This window comes from Psammomys obesus, unplaced genomic scaffold (assembly GCF_907164565.1).
Source record: "Psammomys obesus unplaced genomic scaffold, mPsaObe1.curated_primary_1811, whole genome shotgun sequence".
NCBI lineage: Eukaryota > Metazoa > Chordata > Mammalia > Rodentia > Muridae > Psammomys > Psammomys obesus.
The window spans coordinates 10,044,889-10,070,122 of NW_026596117.1; the positions used below are offsets into that span (position 1 = coordinate 10,044,889).

At 41.8% G+C, this 25,234-nt stretch overlaps 2 protein-coding genes across 5 annotated transcripts in view; both read left to right on the forward strand.

Moving 5' to 3' along the window:
• Ppat (phosphoribosyl pyrophosphate amidotransferase) overlaps window positions 1–13,735 on the forward strand; it is a 40,546-nt gene extending 26,811 nt beyond the window's left edge. The window contains exons 7-11 of the mRNA XM_055629207.1: window positions 3,757–3,908; window positions 4,302–4,429; window positions 6,211–6,432; window positions 8,493–8,613; window positions 9,517–13,735. Coding sequence (XP_055485182.1) covers window positions 3,757–3,908; window positions 4,302–4,429; window positions 6,211–6,432; window positions 8,493–8,613; window positions 9,517–9,713 — 820 coding nt within the window. The 3' untranslated portion in view covers window positions 9,714–13,735. The remainder of the gene's footprint in view (window positions 1–3,756; window positions 3,909–4,301; window positions 4,430–6,210; window positions 6,433–8,492; window positions 8,614–9,516) is intronic.
• Window positions 13,736–14,521: 786 nt separating this feature from the next.
• Window positions 14,522–25,234, forward strand: part of Aasdh (aminoadipate-semialdehyde dehydrogenase) — a 31,515-nt gene continuing 20,802 nt past the window's right edge. For 2 of the 4 annotated variants that reach the window (XM_055629201.1, XM_055629204.1), the window contains exons 1-5: window positions 14,522–14,631; window positions 17,959–18,421; window positions 19,447–19,622; window positions 22,863–23,131; window positions 23,901–24,021. In XM_055629201.1, coding sequence (XP_055485176.1) covers window positions 22,902–23,131; window positions 23,901–24,021 — 351 coding nt within the window. In that variant the 5' untranslated portion in view covers window positions 14,522–14,631; window positions 17,959–18,421; window positions 19,447–19,622; window positions 22,863–22,901. Of the gene's footprint in view, window positions 14,632–17,958; window positions 18,422–19,446; window positions 19,623–22,711; window positions 22,770–22,862; window positions 23,132–23,900; window positions 24,022–25,234 lie in introns of all 4 variants that reach the window. The other 2 variants (XM_055629202.1, XM_055629203.1) reach the window with 2 other exon arrangements.

Consider the following 25,234-nt stretch of genomic DNA (forward strand, 5'->3'; position numbering starts at 1 on the left):
CACACACACACACACACACACACACACACACACACACACACACACACCCCGTCTCTCACACTCCTAATCCCACCAAAAATAAAAGAGGGGTATGGTGATGTACACCTAGTACTCCAAAACTGCCTAGTGGGGAGGTTAAAGGGGGAGAGTTATTTGAACTTGGAACTCAGGACTTAATACCAGCTTGTGCAAACCTGTATCAGAAATATAAGAGGTAGGGGGTATCCAAGATGGTGGCGGCCAGCACGCACCGTATCTGAGAGGCAGAGGATCTGAAACTCCGAACTTGGTGAGTAAAGGGGCAGCTGAAGCCAGAACATGGACATTGAGGCTTCCTGGGTGAGAGGAGACAACCCGTGAGCTGAGTCCAGGTCACCCTCGGACTTCTTTGGGAACCGAGAGTGGCAAGCATTCGATCCCCCTGCACTTTCCCTTGTCGGCCTCCCTCCTCGGAGGAGCATACAGCTTGCAGCACCTGCGGCTCATAGCACAGAATTCCCCCCAGGTGACAAAACAGCAGAGGTGGGCCTCCTAGTTCCTCAGTGGTGGCTGCCAACTGTACCAGCCTTCCAGGTCCTGGATCTGTGAGCAGCTGTACCAGCAACCGTGCTGGCTGCCCAGTCCCTCAGTGGCGGGCAGCTTGCTGTCTGAGCCACTTAGCTCTTTGGACCGCTGTAGGGGCTCCCCAGGGCTTCTCAGCAGGCATCTGTACCAGCTCCCAAATTCTGCTGTTGTGGTTGGACTCCCAGTGGACCTCTATACCATCTCCAGGTTGTGTGGCTGCAGCACCACCGAGCTATACCCGCATTTGACCCAGCAGGCCCAAATCTGAGAGTAGAGAACAGGGGGAACCCTGTGTGCCCTCCAGTTAGACCTGCTAGAGAGTGAATGCACCTTCAAGTAAGTGCCTGCAGAGCCCCAGATCCAGGGTCCCTCTATCCTAGCAGCCAGACATTGGATCCCTCTTACCACACACCCACTGTGGACAACATAGAGATTCTTAGGAGAGCTTTCTCAACATTGAAGCCCCTGTTGTGTGGGTCTACCAGTGGAGTCCAGGGAAACGACTCCTGGAGCCCAGACAGAGCTGAATACCACAAGGACAGTATGACAGGCCTGTAGGCCACTGAGGTATTCAGGGAATCTGCACATGCTCATTGTGCCCAAGAACAGTGCCAGTACCTGCAACCCCTCCTACGCCTACACCACCTCCTGTTCCACATTCAAGCCATCTACACTCTCTAGCACCCTGTCCTTTAAGGCACACTTCCATACACACACTTGCTCGCCCACATTAGTGCTTCTGCACCAGCGGATCTTCCTCCCTTAGGAATAGCTGAAATACCAATGCACACTCTCAAACCAGTGGACCTTTCTTGTCACCCTGTGGAATAATCCAGACATCAGAGAAAGACGATACCAGTCTGAACTGCAGAATCCAGGAACAAACAGTGAAGGTTACAAATAAGCAAGTGGCCAGAGGTTGGTGTAAGGACACATCCAACAAAAACCAGGACATCGTGGCTTTACCAGCAACCCCCAAAATCAGTGGATATTCGAATTCATCGGAAACAAGGAAAATGACTTTAAAGCTCTACTTAGCCAGTTATTAGAGGGACATAAAGAGGAAATGAACAAATCTCTCAAAGAAACAGAGGCAAATATGGCCAAACAAGTAGAGGCACAATTAGTAGCATATAGACAGGAAACGAACAAAAAAGTGTAGAGATCATTATAAAAAGACAGGAATCTACATTCACCCAGATAAAGGAAATGGTGCAAGGCATGAAAACAGAATCAATAAAGAAAACACAAACAAAGAAGACCCTGGAGCTGGAGAACTTCAGAGAAAAGATCAGGTACGTCAAAGGTAAGCATCACCAAAGAATGCAAGAGATAGAAGAGAATCTCAGGTGCTGAAGATACAATTGCAGAAATTGATACATCTCCCAAAGAAAAAGTAAAATTGGAAAAGTTTCAAACACAAAACATCCAAGAAATCAAGGATGCCGTGAAAAGACAAAATATAAGAATAATAGGAATAAACGAAAAAAGGAGACTCCAGGCTCCAAGGTCCATGTCTTTGACATGAACTTAGTGGCTGGCTCTTTGACCACCACCTCCCACCCCCAGCCCCCAATGGGAGAGCATCCTTGCCAGGCCACTAGAGGAGGACAATGCAGCCAGTCCTGATAAGATCTGGTAAGCTTGGGTCAGATGGAAGGGGAGGAGGACCTCCCCTATCAGAGGACTTGGAGAGGGTCATGGGATGAGATGAGGGAGCAAGGGGGCTACAGCTGGGATACAAAGTGAATAAACTAATTAATATAAAAAATAAAAATTTAATTAAAAAAACATAAGGTAAAGAAATGAGGGGTGGAGATAATGCTTTATAGGAGATGATAGATATTTTTCACTGATTTACTTTTTTGTTGTTATTGTTTTAGGACAGGGTTTCTCTGTGTAGCCTTGGCTGTCCTGGAACTCCTGCAGGCCAGGCTGACCTTGAACTCAGGTCCACCTGCCTCTACCTCTTGAGTGCTACACTACCTACCACCCAGCAAAAAAGTTTTTTACCTTTTCATGACTTTTTCGTGACTGTATTTTGTTATCTATAGTGTGCACAGCAATTGTACTGACATTAATGTCCCTATCCTACCTTTTGATTCTGAAAATGCTGTCTTTCAAAAGCCATTAGTCTCACTTGAATTTACTTAATTTTTTTTTGCCTCCCTGTGTATGTGTTTGTTTGTGATTCCCGATCTCACTCTAACCTAGGCCACCCTGGAACCTGTGGCAGTTCTCCTTCCTTTGCCTCCTGAGAGCTGGAATTAGAGTTGAGACACAATTCTTAGCTCACTTGATTGATGTAGTTTATTTGATTCTGTAGGGAGGGGCAGATGTAGGAGTCCATTCTCTCTTTACACTCTGGGTCCTAGAGCTCAAATTCAGGTGTTGAGGCTTAGCAGCAACTCACCTGCCAAAGATGCACTTTATAAATAGGACCTGAGATATGGCTCAGTTGGTAAAGTGCCTCCTGCTTAAGTTTCGGCCTGAGTTTGGATTCCCAGCATCCAAGTAAAAGCTGACTGCAATGTATTTCTGGTACCTGGAGAGCAGGCTGGGGAGAGGGTTTTTTTTTTTTTTTTTTTTTTTTTTTGTTCGTTTGTTTTGTTTTGTCTGTTTTTGTTTATTTTGTGTTGTGAGGGGTTGGGTATGCCATTTTGCTTGCATCTGTAAAGAAGTCAGAGGACGACTTGCAAGTCAATTCCACCAGCAATCAAACTCAGGTTGTCAAGTCTTAGAAACTAGTGTTCTTATGCACTGTGTCCTTAAGTCATGTTGTTAAGAATTAATTAAGCCGGTGGTGTTGGTGTATACCTTTAATCCCTGCACTTGGGAGGCAACAGAGAAACCCTATTAAAGAGAGAGGGGATGGTAAAGACTTTTTCTCTTGTGTTCTCTCTCTCCCTCTCTCTCTCTCTCTCAAAAAAGACAGTAACTTTCAGAGTGAAATGATAATATAGATTATCTAGAGGATTCATACAATATCAAGATTTGACTGGGCACTTGAATGAGAGAGTTTACTGATCCCTTTATTTTTCAAAAATATATAAAAGATGACTTCCTGTTTTTAAAATTCTACATTTTAAGGGTAACAAATTAAACGGTTTTTCTGTCTGCCTTTTAAAGATTAGCATGTACTCGTCGTATAAAATGGTAGCCTTCACAAATGTCTTTTGTGTTTTTTCTAAGATACTGCCATGAAGTCAAGCCTGGGGAAATTGTAGAAATATCCAGACATGGTGTCAAAACTCTTGATATAATTCCAAGGTCTGAAGGGGACCCAGTGGCTTTTTGTATCTTTGAGTATGTTTATTTCGCAAGACCAGATAGTATGTTTGAAGGTAAGTACGTTTCTTCTCTTTGACTATTCGCGTAATCTTCATGCATCTTATTGAACATGACAGTTACTGCCCCAGTGGCTTCTTTGGCTCTTGGGAGGCCTGTAGCTGTATGCTGTAAATACATTACTGAGCTACAAGTGGTAATTGCCCTTCTTTCAGCTCTTCGTTTTTGTTTTTCTTTCAGTAGTAAAGAATATGACTTTCTAATACATATTAAGGTGAAATTTTATAAATACCACACGGTTGAAGCGCTTGATTTTTTTTTTTCTACCTTATTGTTTCTGTGTGGATTCCTTTTCTTTTGTCCAATCTATAAAATCCTAGCACCAGCTTTGTAGAATAGCAATGTTATGCTCAGTTAAGACAATTTGTTTTCTCTTCCAAACATTCCAGACCAAATGGTTTATACAGTACGGTACCGGTGTGGTCAGCAGCTGGCGATAGAAGCACCGGTAGAGGCGGACTTGGTGAGCACAGTTCCAGAATCTGCTACGCCTGCTGCTCTTGGGTACGCGGCAAAGGTATTTACTTTTAATTATTTTCAGTGAGTTGGTCTTCTGGCAGTGAAATAAGAAATGTGACCTACCATAGGGAAATCCACCAATTTACCCTAAGAAGGAAAGATTTGGGGTCTAATGTTGATTCCTGTGCATGAATTACTAGACATTTTTTCAACAAGTGGGCTGAGTCATGGCTCATTGGGTGAAGATTTTTGCTATCAAGGTTGACTGCATGAGTTTGATTCCTAGGACCCACACGATTAAAGGAGAGAACTGACTCAAGTGAGTCGTACCCTGCTTCCACACAGGCTCGGTGGCATGCCTGTGCCCATGCGAGCACATGCAGGCACACAATAAGCAGTTGTTGGGGAGACACACACACACACACACACACACACACACACACACACACACACACCATATCAACTGGCTATGAGGTGTGTCCCTGTGTTCTCAGTTGTTAATTTTGGTGCCAGTGGCACCAGGCTGGCAGGATATGTAAATGCTTGTTGCTTTCTCCCCTGCCCAAAATGAAAAGGCAAGCTACCCGCCATCACATCTCTGCTCCACACGCATACGCCTGGATTCTCGTCCAGGTCTCATGTCTGGAACATGTGTCTGGGTGCTCTATTGGCTGGGGTGATGTCTGCCCTTGCCCGGATTTCGTGCCTCATCTGGGTCTTGGGCACCAGATATTGTGGAGGCTTTGGGGGGCTCTGCTTGGGGGCTAACAAAGAAGCCATGGAGATATCTGTATAGTATAAGGTTGTTGGCCTTTTTGCTGGGACAGTCAGCTAGCCTTTGAAACTTAACCCAACTTCCCTGCCATTTTGTCCCTGCCACATGGATCTCTCTCTGTCTCTCTCTATCTCCCTGTTCTTTTCCTGTCCTGTTCCCTTCTCCTTCTATCTCCTGCTTCTGTTTTTCTGCCCCAGCTTCAGCTGGCAGCCCTTTATTTTTAAATATCACCCTGTGTCATACAAAAAAAAAGCTTCTAGCATAGTGAGAGGAGGGCCATGTGACCTCCCCCGCGGCAGTTTTTAATTATTCATAGATTAGAATATTAGCCCTTATTTTTAATTTTTAACAGCATTACAAAATAAAGGGTTCCATTGTGACTTTTCCATATGCATGTGATTTTACCCTGTCCTTACTCATGCCATCCCATTGCCCTTCTTTTGTTTTGCACTTTTGCTTGACTCATAATAGTTCCCCTTTGTGCTAGTATATCACATGCACTCTATTACCCTGTTTCCACCTTTCCTTATGATCTCTTCTTCCTCTTCTTCTGGTCTTCTGTTTTCAACACACACACACACACACACACACACACACACACAATGTTGACCTTGAGGTTGGCTAACTTTTGGTAATGTGCCCATCTTGTTTTTTAGCATTTTCATCTCTTGTATTAATTCCTTTGTGAGTTTCTTCCTTCCTTCCCTTGGAATACAATCATGGAGTTGCACAAGGGACACTTCTGGTCTAACATCATAACTTGACAGTCCGGCCCCTACTGGTGTTTTTAAAAAGAGAGCAACTCCTTGTGGTAGCATATGCCTGTGATATCAGCACTGGAGAAGCTGAGGCAGAAACGCTGCTGAGCTGGAGGCCAGCACCATGAATATGTACAGCATTTAGTGGCAATATAGATGAGCACCCTCACTTAGCTTCTGAATGAAGCAATGTGCATGTGTTATAAAGATGTTACCGGGAGGAATGGATGGATACCTCTTAACCCAAAAAGGTATCATCTTAACCCAATATTTCTACTAATTGTGCATTTGTTTTCTCTCCCTCAGTGTAGGCTGCCATATGTGGAGGTGCTGTGTAAAAACCGATATGTTGGAAGAACCTTCATTCAGCCAAACATGAGGTTAAGACAACTTGGTGTTGCAAAAAAGTTTGGTGTGTTGTCTGACAACTTTAAAGGCAAAAGAATTGTTCTCATAGATGATTCAATTGTGAGAGGCAATACCATCTCACCCATTATAAAACTCCTCAAAGAATCTGGTGCAAAAGAGGTAAGTGATGTTGAAACATGCTGAAGTGCCAATAATTAACCGTGTGACACTGGCATAACAAGTGCAGTATCCAAGAGGATAGTTGATTGAAATTTAACCTTGCCTGGCAGATTGCTTCTCGATAGCTGGGCAGCAGTATGAAGAACATTTGCTCGCTATTAATCTTTAATAGATTGAAAAGCTAAACATAGAAGGTCACTCCTAGCATTTGGGAGGTAGTGGCAGGAGAATCAAGTCTTCAAGGTTGCCTGTGGCTGCTGATAATCCCTCTAAAAAAAAAAAACAAAGTAAAATAGCTCAGACATTTTTTTACAGTATAGTATTTTTGAAATAATGTTTTGTATATATAATATATATAATGTTCCTTTAGACATCATGGGTCTTAGGGTTTCTACTGCTGCAGTGAAACACTGTGACCTAAAAGCAAGTTGGGGGACAAAAGGTTGCTAGGTTTAAGAAGTCAGAGAAGGAACCTGAAGGCAGAAGCTGATGCAGAGGCAATGGAGCTGCTTACTGGTTTGCTTGCTACCCATCACTTGCTCTGCCAGCTTTCTTGTAGAACCCAGGACCACCAGCTCAGGAATGGTACCACTCACAGTGGGCTGGGCCTCCCCATCAGCCACTTATCTTACAAGGTATTTCCCATCTCCCAACTGGAACTATGGAGGCATTTTCTTAGTTGAGGTTACTTCCTCTCAGATGACTTGAAGTTGACATGAAACTATTCAGCATGTCATGTTACTGCTTAAAAGTAACTTACATTCTTTGCAAAACCCAGCAAATTTGTATGACTCTGTTTATTAAAATGTTTACTTTCTTGTAGCAGTCTGAAACAAAGCCTGCACTATCTCCATTTATTCATTTATTAAGTTGTATTTTTAAATTTCAGCGTTTATTCCAACTTTTAAATTACAAAAACAAACTGCCTTTTATAGTGAATAACTAGCTGAATGAATATGAAAAGATAGAAAGCAAAAAGGATGGCCTACATTTAGAACATTTCAAGAATTACAAGGGTTTTCCAGCTTTTTGTGTGTGTGTGTGGCCAATTATGGTTCTGGTAACCTCACTATTGAGTTCTATGACAATTATAGAATGAAAACAGAATATAATAAACTCAGCATCTGTTGGTGTACTAAAAAAGAATTGATACCCGAATAACTTGCAAACAGATTGAATATGTAAAGTGACATGCCTGCCGGTGTGATGAAATGTGATGTGGCCATTAAAACCTTATGAAGATTGCATAAGACAGGCTGGTTGTTCTTACAGTGTGAAAGATTAAAAGAAAATGTGCATCTTGGTTATGACTATGTAAATGGGACTAACAGGAAGGGCAGAAACAGTAGTAGACAGAGGAGCCATGTTACAACTCTTCAGATTGTCATTATAACCCAGCAGATTATGCCCAATATGGCAAAGTACAATTTACGTATTAAAGCAAAACAAAAGTAGTTCTAGGAATGTACAGTCATTCAATAGGAAGCCAAAGATAAGGAGAAAAAAAATTGCTCATTAAGAAAAAATTCACAAAGCATGGTGTGGGTACGCCTTTAATCCCAGTACTTGGGAGGCAGTGGCAGGCAGGTCTCTGAGTTCCAAACCAGCCTGTTCTACAAAGAGCGTTCCAGGACAGCCAAGGCTACACAGAGCAAAGTAACCCTGTCTCAAAAAAACAAAAGAAAAAGACAAAAATTCATAGGCTGGAGAGATGGTTCAGTGAGTAAGAGCACTGGTTGCTCTTGCAGAGACCCCAGGTTTAGTTTCTGGTGCCCACATGGTGGTTCACAACCATCCCTAACTCCAGTCCAGGGAATCTGATGCCCTCTTCTGACCTGAGCATCACATGCTCGCATGGTGCTCAGGTGTTCAGACATACATGCAGGCTAATAACAGGAATAAAACTAACTTTTTTTTTTTAATTTTTTTTTAAAGAAGAAAAACTTTAAAGCTTACTTTGTTGCTCATATTGTTACTGAATGTTCAGTAAGACAGTTTTATCAGTGGAAAAAATGTGTAATTATTTTTGCTCTGAGTATATGGTATCATTTCTTTCCAAGGTGCACATTCGTGTCGCTTCACCACCAATAAAATACCCTTGCTTCATGGGAATAAACATTCCCACAAAAGAAGAGCTTATAGCCAATAAACCAGAATTTGAATGTCTTGCAGAGTACCTCGGTAGGTATTAAAATTTCTGTAAATTTTAATTGTTTGTTTTAAATTTTAAGTGTACTTTTGTGTAAAATAGCAAATAGTTAGAAGATTAATTTGAGTGCCAGGGAGCTAATTTCAACAGTTAACAGTTTTTGCCATGCAAGTTTTGGGGAACCAGAGTTGAATTCATAAATGCAGAGTGGGTATGGTCCATCTGTACATAATTTTAGAGTTCAGCATGGGGTAGCCAGATTCTGAGACCTTGGGCTTCTACAGACACGTGTACACACGTGTGCACGCACACATACACCCGGAGGGAAACCATTCACTAACAGTTACCTTCTAGAAAACATTGAAGCATAACGATTGCAGTTCCTATTTTGTGTGGTGACACATGCCTTGAATCCAACACTGGATGCCAGGGCAGCCTGATCAGAGTTGAGGGCCAGCCTGCGCTACAAAGGCATTTGCAGGCTAGCCAGTGCTACAGACTAAGACCTTGTCTCAAAAAAACAAATCAAAACAAAACAAAACAACCCTCAGTTATAACATTGAACACAATTCTGAAAGGAATGGAGTACATTCCTTTGTAGGTTAAAGCCAGATCAGAAGAGAAAGTGTTTTATCCTACACACACACACAATTGAATGAAGAGATTTCTGCATTTCAAGTAAACACTTCATCACTAGGCCATATCCCCCAGTACTTTCCTTCTTTTAAAAGTTTGAGTTGTCCTGGTTGGCTTGAACTTGTGATCATCTTGCCTCCACTTTCCAAGAAACTGGGATTACAGACCATCTGTCATCACATCAGCTTCCTCTTTCAGGAAGGCTAAAAGAAAGTTTCATGCTGAATGTACCTGTGCTTTGGTGAAGCATGTTTTCTTTCTAAAGACAAAGCTGTTGACATCTCCCTTTCCTGCTGCAGGAGCAAATAGTGTTATATATCTGTCAGTGGAAGGACTGGTTTCGTCCGTGCAGCAAGAGTTAAAATTCAGGAAACAGAACGTGAAAAAACATGACATTACAATTCAGGCAAATGGAAATGGTCTGGAATGTTTTGAGAAGACGGGACACTGTACGGCTTGCCTCACTGGGCAGTACCCTGTGGAACTGGAGTGGTAGCTGCCTGGACAGATGCTTCAAAACTGACAGGTGATGGAGAAGTGGTTCACGTACTGTTACTCAGTTGGTACAAAGTAAAGTGGATGCCACGTGCTTCTGTATGTATACCTTTATAAGCTTTGAGATTGTCTGAGGTTACTGAATTGCTATAATTGAACCATGATGATTACATGAAATAAAACATGTAGGGATGCTTTTTATACAAGGGTTGACTCTTTTCACCTAAGAGAAGGCCAGAGGTTAGTGGTATTTCCCAGGCCCATGCTTGAAGAGGTTAGAGTAAGGGATGTTATATACACAGGGCAGGGGGCTTTGTAAAGTCTCATGAAAATTTTGAATTCGTTGAGTGCATTGTGCCCCAGAGGTCTCTAGTCTGTACAGTCAAGCCTGTAATTATGGCCTTGATCTTAGGTTCTTCCCCCTCACCACCATACTCATATTTGTGGTTCTGGGGACCAGTGTACAACTCTTAAAGAAAAACATGAAAAATACTTGGGAAGCTGAGGCAGGAGAATCTAAAATTCAAGGCCAATCTGGCTTTCCTGCCTCCAGATAAGAAAGTATCTTTCTCCGCCTGGGAATCCCCATTTGTTTTGTGAGGCATTCGTACACGTGGTACATACATAGTAGGGCTGTCAGTACATGTCGTACCTGAGATGTTGAAAAATACCGATTTTCCCCTGCGTTTCTACAGTGCATGGTCAGTAGCTTTTGAGAAGCTAATGTTAATTAGCTTCTACTAAATTAGTTTGCAGTTTCACTGTGCTGGAGGGTAGGTTTGCAGACCTTTTCCATCTCTGTGGGATGCACCAGAACGACTGAAAACTATATCTGGAGCCTTTTTTTTTCTATACTTGATTAGAAAATGTGCTCAATAATATTTATCCCAGCAAATAACTTAGTACAGTGAAAATATGAAACAAATTTAAGTCCAAGTAAGCTTTTATCCTTAATTTGATTAAACTTGGCTCTTTGAATGGAGTGTTGGATCATTTACAGTCATGTATACATTTAAATTGAGCAAAAAGAAACATAAGAGGGCTGACTTTGTTAAAGGCTAAGCAGACACCACTGTTTTAGGTATTAGATTGCCTGTACCCAAGCTCAGCTCAGAATCATGTTTTTTTCTACTTTGTTTGGTTAGCTCTAGTGAGTTTTTATTTTTTTTAATGATGCAGATTTAGTGGATTGAGGTGATTTACTAACTCCTACTTGTGTAAGATTTTTCACATGCAAAAATAATTATTTCTATATTGTTGCCAAATTTTACTGTATAGTTTCCAAACCCACTTAGAAGTATAATATTTATTAATTACTGAAATTATTAGTCTACATTTGGTATACAGTTTCGTGTGTTACATAGTAGCAGGTCAAAATAAGTTACTACTTTAAGGTCATTTGCTGCAGTGGCTGAGGTGGCCCTGCACTGGGGCCATTTCAGTGGGTGTAGCCTTTCACCTTAAATGCATTACCCATGGTAGCATGGAGGGGTAAGGCCTTCAGGTCAATTTTTAAATGGCCTTATTTGAATTTGATGTTTTAAAAGAAACTCAGGGAAGGTACTAAAACCAAAATCTCTAATTTGACTTTGTGTTTTCCACAGTTTTTATTTTGTTTTATTGGGATACTGTTATAAAGGGAAATAATAACTGTGATCATTTGATAATCGTACAACTTTCCTAATTATTTCTTCATCGTTACCTTTTATTTCACAAGTTTCTGACTATGAATTAAGTTAACTTTTTTTTTTACCAGTTTCAAGCCACCTTTTATGTGCTTTAAATGTATATAACTAGAGAGTACTATATGCTGAAAAGAATGTGTTTGAACACAGTTAACGTCACAAACAAATCTAAGCCCACTTTTTTGTGACTTTTTTTGGTGACAAATATATCTAATAAATGTGTTTACATGTGTGCTTTTTAAAAATAGTAGTAATTGATGCAGGCATTTTAATAAATAGTCCATGTCTTATGAGCCAGGCAAACTATGCCAAGTAGGAGGGCAGTAAAATAATTAGAAAACAGAATGCTGAGTCATCAAGATGTAGAACAATTTATTTGGAAACACTAGAGGCATGGTTCAATGTTCAAAGTGTTCCAAGGGTCTGGAAATCCCAAACAAAGTTACAAATGGCTGAATCAGCACATCTAGACAGCCCGGTCCTACCCAGTGTTAGAACAGACTGTGAAGTGACACAAGCTTTAGATGTGAAAGAAGACTGAGATGCTACACAGTGACTAATTTCAACTGTCTAGTTGTCTAGAAAAGGGAAAACTAGTGGGACAGGGACAGACAGACGGGCAGAACGATTGGGGCAGCACTCTGAAAAGCCTGGATTCTTTATAAAGGCTGTGGAGTAAAATCCTCCCAAGTTCCCAGCCTGCTTGGTTGTAGAGGTCCAATTCAGGTCTGGCCTGGAGATTTCTGACTAATCTCATGAGGAATTTCCTTTAATGACTCCATCCACACAGGTGTTTACATCCTATTGCTTGTTTCTCAGAAGAATCCAACAGTGTGGCTTTTTTCTTGAGAAAAGCATCTCTTCCGTTCTTTTTAAATCAATGTTCTTACTGCCTTTTGTGCAGCTGGACAATAAACCACACCATGCACCATTAACCCAGTTGTGATACATACTTTGAGACAGGGTCAGCACATACGCTGTACATATATTAATAAATTGCCATGTTCTGTTTAAGCTCACTAAGTAGGTGGATTTGGCCTTCTCAGTTCGATCTGAAATGTGTTCATCATTTAACTCCTGTCTGTCTTTCTGACAGGGTCTTATTAGAAGGCCCCAGCTAGACTGTGTGTGTACATGCATGCATATAAATATAGGTGCCTTTAGAAGCAATAGGCATCAGCTTCCCTGCACCTGCAGTTATAGGTGATTTTTGAGCTGCCTGACATGAGTGCTAGGAACAGATCTTGGGTCCTCTGGAAAAGCAGCAAGTGGTTTTAACTGTTGACTCATCTCTCCAGTTCACTGTGTGTGTGTTTTGTGCGTAATTGTTTTGTAACATTTTCTGTGAGTGCAAGCCTATGTGTGCCTGTACATGTAAAGACCAGAAGATAATCTGTGAGAGACATTTCTATCTTGTGTGGACCAAACTCAAGTCCTTCTGCTTGGTGGCAAGTGCCCTTCTCATTGAGCCATCTTGCAGGCTTGTTGTTGATTATTAATATTTATTATTGATTTATCTTTTAAACAGCGGTTATTCCTAAACCAGCTGTATACCCAACTCACCACACAGAGACTAGGATTTATTTAATTAATCTAGAGCACAATGCTAGGCAATAGTTATTCCATCCTAAACCTCCAAGCTTGCATAGTTTCTTCCCATTCAGATTTCCCACATTATACTTACTTTTAGTCATCTCCGGTCTGGTTCATCTCTCCTCATGGTTCCAAGTACTCTCCTGCCACTCTCTCCACCAACTCCTCCCACTTCCTTCTCCTCCCCTCCAGACCAGGATGTTCCATCGTATTTTCTCCATTGCTCAGCATTGGCTGGTTGTTTTATTGACAATACAGATAACAAATGGTGGCATGTTTACACAAACTTGAGACTGGTGATACTTAGAATAAAAATCACAATACAATGTGATGAAACCAGATAGTTCGGTAGAGAAATCAGCATTTGAATGAACAAGATAAATTGCATACATTCCACATAAACATAACAACACGGGCTTCCTAAGCATGTTTGTCTTAGTGTCTACATGTAGAAAAATGCAAGTAAACCCAAATTTATCACCCTGCACAAAGTTAAAGTCCAAGTCAGACTTTAACTTTAATCAGAGTCAGACTTTAACTTTAATCAGAGACCTCAACATAAAACTAGACATACTAAATCTGTTAGAAGAAAAAGTAGGAAAGAGCCTTGACCTTATTGGCACAGGAGACAAACTTCCTGAACAAAACACCAACAGCACAGGCTTTTAAGATCAACAATCAATAAATGGGACCTTATGAAACTGAAAAGCTTCTGTAAATCAAAGGACACGGTCATCAGAACAAAAGAACAGCCTACAGACTGGAAAAGATCATCACCTACATCTGACACATATGGTATATACTAACTTATAAGTGGATATTAGCCATATAATATAGGCTAAACATCAAGGAGGACCCTAGGGAAGATGCTTAATCCTCATTCAGAAGGGCAAATGGGATAGACAGTGGAAGTAGAAGACAGGGAACAGGACAGGAGTCTACCACAGAAGACATCTGAAAGAATCTACCCGCCAGAGTATCAAAGGAGATACTGAGACTCATAACCAAACTTTGGGCAGAGTTCCGGAATCCTTATGGAAGAAGAGGGAGATAGAAAGACCTGGCAGGGATAGGAACTCCACAAAGAGAAGAGCCAAAATTCCTTCACTCAGGGGCCCTGCAGAGACCTATACTCTTAACCAAAGAGTGCATGGAGAGGACCTAGACCTGCTGCTCAGAGGAAGCTCATAGGTTGCTCAGTGTCCAAGCGGGTTCTCTAGTTAAGGCGAATAGGGACTGTCTCTGACATGAACTCAGTGGCTGGTTCTTTGATCACCTCTCCTTGTGGGGTGCAGCCTTACCAGGCCACAGAGGAAGAAAAAGCAGCCAGCTTTGATGAGACCTGATAAGCTAGGGTCAGATAGAAGGGGAGGCAGTCTACCCCTATCAGGGGATTAGGGTAAGGGCATAGGGAGAGAAGGGGGAGAGTTGGTGGGCTGGGAGGAGACAAGGGGCTACAGCAGCAGCAGAGATACAAAGTGGATAAATTGTAATAAGTTTTTTTTTAAAAGTCTTCCAGGGTCTTAAAAAAAAAAAAAAAAAAACGGGTCCAGGGCCAGGCTGGGCTCTAGCCCTGTGAAAAGAGGGAAAGAAGAGCAAAACAGCCCACTAAGGAAAATACTGTGTCCTTGGGAACAGAAGGTGAGTAAAGAGATTGTCCCGAACACAGCTGAGGGTGAATCACTCCCTGCACTGAAGCCCCAAGCTTATCCCAGAATATAAGCATGCCTCTGGCAAAGGCTTAGGAAGTCTTACCCGGGAAGGGGTGGTGTGCCCCAGACTGTCTACCAGGAGGTCCCCTGTCTGACTGACCAGTCTATCTGCTGGTTGTTGTTTGGCTCTTGTGATGTACTTAATTCACTCACTTGGAAACCTAAAGCTTGGCTGTGGGTTGTTCTCCATACAGGGAGAAAAAAAAAAGTTTTCTAATTTGTTTTTGAAAATGAAATTTTGAAGGCAGCAGTGCTGTTTACTTCTGAGTGAGCGGTGAGAAACTGGGAGGAGGGAGGGAGTAAGGATTGGGAGGAGAGAAACTGTGAAATGGGCAGAATGTGCTCATGAATATGCAGAGGGCTTTTGATATTTTGCTGCAGTTAGGGCAGCATGCATTATCAGGAATTAGACTTAGATAGTGTAGCCTATATGGTTATAAGAAACACTACAGGACAGGGAGTGGTTATTATCTATATGTAGCTGAAGTTCCTGGGCGAAAGGGAATAGTGTTAGTACAAGTCAGTTTACACTGCAGCAAAGTCCCCCAGGGGTGAGGGAGACAGGCCCAGAGAGATTTATGGACACAATGGGTTGTTGGGCAGGACAGTGATTCCCTCACTATTTTTCATGCTAAGTAACAACAAGCTTGCTTATTGCTTTAGGAAAATATCCCTTCTAAAATGAAATTCATTGCTCCAAACAACTCTGAAAAAAAGTGACTAAATCTTTGAAACTGTAAGCCAGCCCCAATTAAATGTTTTTCTTTGTAAGAGTTGCTGTGGTCGTGGTGTCTCTTCACAGCAACAGAAACCCTAACTAAGACAATGGGGGTAGGGAGTAGGAACCTGCTATGAGTGGTCAGGCTAGAGAGACAACTGCCTCAGTTTGGACTCAGCTAGATCTGACCACTAACCAGTAGATTCTCCTGGGTAACACTGGTCTATTCCTGCCAACTTTCCCAGCAAAAGGAGACAAAACATTTAAAGATGGCTGTGCAGCTTTGCAGCAGGAACGTGTCGCCATCCTTGATGCTAGCTTGGATGAAGTCACTTTTGTCCATATAAGCATATAAACCTTGTACTTATGACTTGATTGAAAAATGAAATTTAAAAAACCCACAAGCCTTGCTGTGGCTAGGACCACAGAGTTTGGGGCACTGGGGTCTGGAGTTTCAGGTGAGCCCATGCTATATCAACTGAAACAGTATTGAAAAGGTATTGATTTGAGACACACCATCCCTCTGCAACCCTTCTTGGATTTTTTATTTTTTTTTCTTTTTGAAAGCTTTGAAATAGAAATGGATGATCACGGATCATTACACTCTAGAAAAGCATCTAACATGAGATAGCCCAAAGCCAGTAGGAGGAAAAGAAGAAATTGGAAAGGAAACGGGAAACCACAAATTACTGAAGCACCCCAATAGGCAGACAGATAGAAAAAGAGGCACCAGTATGCCTTCTTCATGCAGAACAAAGGCCCATTGGGTGTTTTTCACCCTGGCTGACATTGTCAAGGTCAGTCCAGGACCTGTCTCTGCTTGCATAAAGCTATGTGTGCATGGGGCTCTCTTGTTAAAGTTGGCCCTTAATAAGGAGAGGGGAACCCACTCCACCACTGAAAACATTTAAACGTCCAGGGAGAATGGGTAAGGGGGACTTGGTTTTGGTTTTCAGAATCCCCTCTCGCTTGTCCTGGAGTCTTTGTGTGTGAGGGAGCATGTATACACTTGGCTTTTAATAAAACTTGCTTGCTGTGAGTGGTTTGCTGTCTTTTAAATTCTTTAATCCCTGGAGAAAACCAACCAAGCTAAAATCCCTGAATGGAAATCCTTGCGCTAACAGGGAAATGGCTAGGATTGATACAGCCTTTAATCCCAGCTCATTGGAGGGAGGTTAAGGCAGGAGGTTCTTCAACCTCTGGGTCAACATGGGCAATACTGTGAAGCCATATCAGAAAAACAAACCAAAAAAACAAGCAGAAAGCAGACATCCGAAAGATGAAGGTTAAGGGTTGAGTTAGCCTTAAAGCCATGCAATACTGAGAGGCATTACCTAAATGCTTCAGGAAAAAGCAGTTCAAAACCTAAGATAATAGTTTTAAAAGTGTAAACTTAAGTCCCTGGCTAGAAAAACTTGAAAGCTTCTGGGGACAATGAATTGGAATCCACCTTTAAAATCAGCCCAGGCAGTTCTGATGTAGCTAAAAAAGTGAACAAGCGAAGGTAAGAGCATTGGGCATATAAAAGATGGTGTGATTTCTATAGAGAGACAAGTGTGCTAGCTAGTTGTCAACTTGACACAAGCTGGCGTCATGTGGAAAGAGGAAACTTCAACTGAGAAACCGCCTACGTTGCATTGGGCATTTTTCTTGGGTAATTATTGATGCGGGATGGCCCAGCTCAGCGTGGGCAATGGCACCCCTGGGCAGGTGGGCCTGGGCTGTATAAGAAAACAGCCTGAGGGAAGGAGACGTGGTCCAGGGTTCAAGACCAATGACTCCTCTTTCCAGAGGACCCAGGTTTAATCCTCACTACCCACAGGGTGACTCATAACTGACTAACAGATGATCCCACAATAAGATCCTCTTCTGCCCTCAGGCAACAAGCACGCATGTGGTGCACAAACATGCTAAAACACCCAAACACAGAAAATAATTAAACACTCCCCGAAAAGGGAAAGAAAGAAAAGCTGGCTGACCAAACCAATAACCAGCATGCCTCCACGGGCTGCTTCAGGTCCTGCCTCCAGATTTTGGCCTTGAGTTCCCCAAGTTACTTTTTGGTCATGTTTTATCACAGCACTAGAAAGCTAACTAGAACAAGTAAAACACTAAAAATGTGTGGGGATTCCCGTAGTACACAGGAAGAAAGCAGTTTCCAAATGAGTATTTCTTGCACACTTCGGTACGACAGCTTCTGGTCCCCAGCAGCTAAGGACACACTCCTCTCTGCCTTTTAAGGCACCCTGGAAGGGTGCATAGCTGCACCAACCTTTCCTCCCATCAGGAACACAGAAACAAAAATCTCTGCTCCTTTCCTCTCTGCACAGTAACTCACCGCAGTTGTGGCCCTTCGCGTTTATTGTGATAATTGTCGCCCTTGGAAACACATTCAAATATATAGTAGGTTTATGGACTGCAAGGGCTTCACCCCTGCAGCGACGGTCTCACCAGTGGAGGAAATAAGGCCAGTCACTCTCGAATCTGGCGGTAATCTCTTCACGTCGGGCTTCTGGGATATTTTTAACCCTCCTTTAGAAACGAGGCGACTCCGGCTCAGATTTCAAGTGTGTTGGAGCGACGTCCCTGCTGTCACGAGAGCTCACTGCCCTCCCTGAGGTCCCTTCTTGGTTCCCAGCACCCACCTGATGGCTCACAACCACCTGTGACTTCAGCTCCCGGGAATCCGTCGGCGCCTCCACGCACATGGTACGCATAAACTCACGCAGGCGCACGCACACACACAGGTACGTCGCTCGGCGTGTATCTGAGGTCTGAACGCGCAGCCTAAACGTACTGCTCCAAACGCGATCCAGACCGTGCAGGACCTCCGCTGCGCTCCTGGGCGGAGCCCGGTCGGCGGTGGCCCCGCCCCCGACGCTGTCGTGACGTCACGGGCGGCGGAAGATGGACGCGAGAGGCCGGGCTGCGCGGCCTTTTTACGGCTGCTGGGCGTCTGCCGCTCGGCTGGAAAGTGCGTTCCACGCGCTGTGGTGAAAAGGTGGGATGGGAGCTCGCGGGAGGCGGCGGGTGCCATGGGTGGCGACCTGAGGAGGTTGGGCTGCTCTCGCTAGGGTCCGCCGGACTTCCAGACCCTCCCCGGTCTGGCTTGGGCTCCTCCGGGCTGTGTGGTCTCCCAGGTCACCTGCCTGCACCCAGTGACCTTCAGTGAAATTCAAGTGCACCCGCCTCGCCACCTCCTAGCGTGGTCCCGAGAGTCAGTGAAAGATTTTTTTGGAAGCCACGAGGTTGCATTGTAACTAAAGGTGGCTGCATGATAGGTGTCAAGATGCAGGTGGATAAGTTACCAATATTTATGACGCCCAACATAGGGAGAGTCCTTAAAAGCAGGGTTTATTGGTCACTAAATAGCATAAGTTTGATGCTATAACATGAAATCTTGTTAGATTGTCCTTTTGTTGTTCCTAGAAGGCCCTCTTAAAAAAAAATCATAGCTGGCTTGTTTGTGTTTTCTTACTCATTTTAAAGTGTGTGTTTGGACAGCATGCTTGAGGAAGTCAAAGGACACCTTTTCCTAAGTTGTTTCTCTCCTTCCATCATGTGGGTCCCACGATCGAACTTGGGTTTTCTGGAGTGCTGCCCAGTTCCTTTTTCTGAGCCATCCACCTGGCCCAAGTATGTCTGAGCGTGGAGTAGATGTTGCAGAGGAGGGAAGCGGGGAGAGGTAGAGGAGAGAGGGAAAGAGACAGAGACATAACATTTCAGTGACTGAAATGAAAAACTAGACATGGCTGAATTTTGCCATTGGTTTCTTGTAAATTCCAAGTAGAAAAATTCCTTACTTACTGTATAGATTTTGTGTGGTAAGTTCTATAGTTTGTTGTAAAAATGACACTTTCCCTTTTTACAAACTAAAGTTTATAGTCCTGTTACTCTACTGTTCGGAAGTATGTTATTAGATTATATTTTCTTGTGAGAAATTAACAGTTATACATATGCTTGCTTTTTGGACGAAAGGCAACTTTCAAACAGACTAATTTTCTTCTTCTTTTCTTTTTTAATAAGGGTGTTTTGCCTGTATGTATGTAAGCGTGCCACGTTCATGCCTGGTATCTTCAAAGGTTGTCGGATCCCCTGGAACTGGAACTGTGTGCTGCTTTGAGGCCAAAGTTGGGTGCTGGGATGGAACCTGTGCCCTCTGAAAGAACAAGTGCTGGTTAACTCCTGAGACACAGCTTCAGGTCCAGACTAAATTTTTGTAAAAATAAGTATAATACATTAATGTGGAAAATTGAGTACTTAGAGAAATTTATTTGGCTATTCCATGTTGTTACACAGGCAAAAATCGTAGAAGGTACTCTACTACAATAACTTTATTTTCCAAAATAAACTTACTCCCTATATTTTGTAGTGTATACTGTAGCCCATTTAATTTGCATGACGACCATTTGCGTGTCTGTGGAAAATCATCTTTTGTGTACCACAAAAGTTAGATTTAAGGAAATATTAAAAAGAAATGCCATAAGTATTAAAATTATTTTGTATTTAAGTTTGATAATTAAGAACCACATTTCAAATTTTTGCATCCTTTTGGACATACTTGATTTTATGAGTTTAAGAAGCTCTATTTTTAAAACAACTTGATGATAATTAAATGACATAATTGAAAATGAGCTCTATTTTGAACCAGTAAGTACTTAACTGGTAAGTGAATAGTTAAGTATGAACAAGTTAAGAACTGGAATAATTATAATACTTGATAAATCTTATTTTCTCTGATATATGTGAATAGGATTTAGAAGAAAGTCTCCTTTGCTTTTAAGGAAACTAGGAGTTGCAGTTTTTGTTTGCATTGATCCCTGGTGGTATTTTGTGTTTTGTTGTTTATTTTGATACAGGAGCTCTCTATGTAGCCCTTGCTGTTCAGAAAATCTTTATTTGGCCCAGGCTGGTTCTACTCCCAGAGATCCACTTGCCTATGCCTGGGATTAATTTGTTGGGATTAAAGGCATGCCCCGACATGCCTGGCTTTTTTTTTTTAAATAAATACTATTTGAAATTTTTAAATCTATATTAAAAAAACTTTTTTAAGAGAGGGTCTCACTATTTAGCCCTTAACTGGTCTGGAACTCACAAGGTAGACTAAGCCAGCCTCTGCCTCCTAAGTGCTGGCCTTAAAGGCATGGCCTAGCAACCAAGAACATTTTATTGGTATATCCTATTGCTGTATTAACTTCTAATACCATTTAGGACCTAAATTTAAAAGAATCTATTGGCAACTTAAAACACGAACATGAAATAGGGTGTGAAAAGCTTATTTCTTGCCATTTTAAAAGGTCTTTAAATATGAGAAATGGTGAGCCCTGTTTTATAGACAGTGGTCTGTAATTGGATAGGTATTGAGTGAGGATTCTCTTCTCTCTGCTTTTGTTCAGGGCCTGTAGATGTAACTCAGTGACAGGGAACTTGTCAAGGAAGCTCCAGGCCCTAGGCTTAATCTCCAGCTGTTGGCGTACTTATTTAAAACTCTTTTACTTACATTTCTTTTCTCTTTTTCTTCCTACTCCACCCCAAACCCTTCCAACCCCCCAACACCAGGTAGGAGAAAGAGTTAGTGGGAGGAGGGGTTGTAGATCTCCCAACTTCTTGTCTCACAGCAGCACCTGGGAGCAGCAAGGGGGAAGTAAGAGCAGCCTTGTACTTTCTCAGAGATTCCGCACACTCTGCGCTCTGGCATTTATTCTCTTTCCAGAGTCCTCAGATTTAAACTATCTGCAGGAGGCAAAGTGTTCCTCTCAGAGCCCACATGAGGCAAATTGTCTGCTACCGTGGACCATCTGAATCAGTCCCACATCCCACATCTGGGACCAAAACAAAACATGTTTATATCCACAACATCCAGCAATGCAAAACAAAAAAGAAGCTGCTTTTCTCTTTCCTAAGCTTTAATTCCCACAGAAATTTAAAAGCAGACTTATTTACATAAGTTATTTTAAAGTCACCATGTAGGAACTTGACTACTTTGTATTAATTTGTAACAAAAACTGGAGGAAAGTAAAAAGTTACTTGTATTGGTTATTTATATATTTTTAAATTTTTTTTAAAAAGATTTCTTTATTTTGGGAGAGATCTTTATTAAATCTTTTTAATAAAGATTTCTTTATTTCTCTTCAGTGGTGAAGAGAAATTGTTGCTTGTGCAGAGGACCTGAGTTCAGTTCCCAGCACCTGCAGGATGTGTCAGAATCATTCACAACCCCAGTTCCAGGGCACCCAACAGGCATACATGTGACTCATACGCATGCGGGCAAAATATCATACACAAAGGAAATCTGGAAAAATTATTTATTTCTTATTTTCTGAGGGTTTGCCACATGCATGCATGCACACTGTGTTTGTCTCTGGTGCCCACACAGGTAGGTCAGAAACATAGTTGGATCCCCAGGAACTGGCATTAACAGTGTTTGTGAGCTGCTGTATGATTCTGGGACTTGAACTCACGTTCTTTGGCAACTAGTGTGCTCAACCACTGAGCGTCTCTCCAGCCCCTTTATTGGTTAATTTTTAATACATATCCTTTTTATGCTGTGGTCAACTGGGGAAAAAAAAAACTTATACCTGTTTACGTACAGGCAGAATGTACATGTCACATCGTTCCCACATCTTTAAATTCTGATCCGTTGTTAGTTTAACCGTCGTCACATTAATTTTTATGTCATTGCTTTCAGCAAAGTTGCCATAGGTATTTTGAAAGTTTAGAGTTTCATTTATGTGATACAGCTTTTTGTTTGTTTTCGTAACACAAAATACTGCTCTTTAAGGACAATAAGAGATAATTTATTCTGAGCCAGATATGAGTGATGAGGTTCATTTATTCTGAGCCAGATATGAGTGATGAGGTTCCAGGAACACAGAGTTAGTTTACCCCAAAAATCATGTCCCAACATGGAAGCAGTTACCCGAGCTTGTATAATTGAAGGACAAAGGAAAGTAAACTATCAAGCTATTTCATAATACATTGGTGGGAATTAGATAGGTGGATTACAGCAAATGAAGGGAAATTCCATCTGTGATCCGATGACATTCTTTGCTCTGGGCTTGGTGGGAGCTTCTTATCTCCACAAAGGCTTCGGGTGATAGTCATGAGGATGTTGGGTGGATACAGCTGGGCAATAAACCTGCTGTCAAGATAACCCAAGATAGTTTGTCTTTGAGTCTGCAGCATCCTGACTCTCCACCTCACATTGTCATCAGTCGACCAGCCTTGCAGAATCTTCAGCATAGCCACAGCTTTTATCTGGGCAATTACCTTTCAATTTGTTGTTTTGCAGTGCTGGGGACAGAAGTCGGGATCTTGCACACTGGCAAACAGATATGTCTCTGACTTAGGTATTCAGCTGATGGTCCTTTTTACTAGTAGACAAGTTTCCTGCTCACCTCCTGAAAGCTCCCCTAACTTCTAACATTTCTTTCTGTGCATAGATTTCTCAGGTACTTGGTGTTTAGGCAGATCTCAGTAAAATGACTCTTCAGGAGTTGGTGCAACAGGCTGCCGCCATGTATTTGGATAGAAGAGCTGTGTGTTTTGATGAAGGCAACAGCCAGCTTCCAACATGCTACACCTACAAGACTCTGCTGAGTGAGGCTTCAGAATTATCCAGTTTTCTGTTAGCACACTGTGACTTTGGAGGAATTCGGGAAATTGGTCTCTACTGTCAACCTGGGATAAATGTACCCTCCTGGATTTTAGGGTAATATTTCTAGTATAAACTGATATTATCCTAAGCTACGTACTATTGGATTCTTTTGCATTAGTTTTCTTTTTTACAATTTATTTATTATTTTATGTATGTGAGCGCTCTGTTTTCATGCACATCAGAAGAGGGAATTAGATTCCATTACATATGTTTTTGAGGCACCATGTAGTTGCTGGGCTTCAGGACCAGGTTGTTGAACTCAGGACCTCTGGAAGAACAACCAGTGTTTTTAACTGCTGAAGCATTCTCTCCAGCCCTAGTTTACATTTTCTGAAGAGATTAAAGTACACATTTCTCTTAGTATTATTTTTAATCATTCACATTTGTTGATTTGAGCTTATTAAGGAAAGATTAAAAGTTTTCACGAATAGAATATTTAAATATCTGCAGAGTATGAAGGTCTCATTTGTCTGTAAAAGGAAAACAGAGCATTTTATAACTGTCATTGTGTCAAAGAAAATCTCTGAGCCATCAATGCAATCCTTGTTAACTCTTTTGAAACGTTGCATTTCTGTGTATTGAGTGTTAAGAGCTCTTTCCCCCCCAGTACTGAGTATTGATCCCATAAAATACGCCATAAAATTGAGCTTATCCCAAGTGATAAGAAGTTAAATTAGAATTTCACAATACCTCAAATAGCATTGGCCGCTAGATAAAATAACTATTTCCAACAAGGCACAACTGTAAGCTTTGTGAAATACCGAAGAACAATAAAGTTTTAGAGAAGTTTATTCACTGATCTAACCTTGTACTTTTCCTCCAGGATTCTCCAGGTCCCAGCAGCTTATGCACCTATTGATCCAGACTCACCACTGCCATTATCAACTCACTTCATGAAAAAATGTGATCTTAAGTATGTTCTCGTTGAAAAAAAGCAGGTTAATGTAAGTCTTGGTGTTTAAGTGTTTCAGAGGAGTGTGACTGGGGAAGAGGGGAGGTGAACAGACTGAGAGAGAGACTTCGTTTTAAGAGTTCTCTGTCTGGACTTCTGAATTCACTAACTCTGGCAGTGTTTTTCAGCCTCAGCAGTCTCATCATTTTGGTTGATTGAGGGTATGTTGTGGGAAGTTTCCATACAAGATGGTTAGTAGCATTACTGCCTTTTGCACGTTAGATACCAGAAGCACCTTTTAGCTATGGCATCCAAACAAAGCCCAGATCTTTCCAAGTGTTTCCTGTCTGCCTCTTCCCTGTATACTTCATTGAGAACTAACATTTAGAAGTATCTTCTATCCTAATGATTATTGTGTGGTTTTCCTTCCTGTTTCCACATTACTTCCTGTGGTGGAAAGTGACATAGTGCTTGGAGAGTTTACTTTTATGTATTTATGTCAGTTACAGGGCTCTACTGTAATTAAACAATTAAAGCTGAACTTACACTTTGAAAAAGAGATATGCTTTTAGATCACACATTAGTAGAAAATGAATTTATTATTTAAAACTTTGAAGGGTGGAACTGGAGAGATGTCTCAGAGGTTAGGGGCACTTGCTGCTTTTGCAGAGGACTCGGATTTTTTTCCCAGCACCCACACTGGGTGCTTACAAAAGCTGTAACTCCAGTTCCAGGGTATTCAGAGCCCTCATCTAGACATACAGACAAGCAGGCACACAGGCACATGTAAAACAGTTTCTAACAAAAATTTCAAGTATCTGCCAGCCAACAGTGTAGCTGAGAAACACTGCTTTAGAGTCAGGAGTTGATATTTTGTGTTCAGCAAGAGGCAGCCCACATTTTATTAAATTACTTTTTGTTCATAAAATACTGTATCTAATGAAGAAGAATGTTACAGAAGATGTATGCAGTTTAGCTTTTTTTTTTATTCTTCCTCTATGTGAACCAGTTTATACTTGAGACTAGCCTAAATGGATTGTATGTGTTTGTGTGCATGTGTGCATATGATGTGTGAAGCTGGACAAAATGCTTCCTAGGGGATCTTGAGTATTAGAGTGGGGTCTCTAGAAAGAAAACTGAAAGGTTAATTTGGTCACTAAGTGTTTTTGAAATAAATGTCAGTATCTAGCTGAAGTCTTTCCTTGTATCCCTGAAATTGCGCAGTCCCTTCTTACTGCAAGTAGACTAAAGTTGAATAATAATGT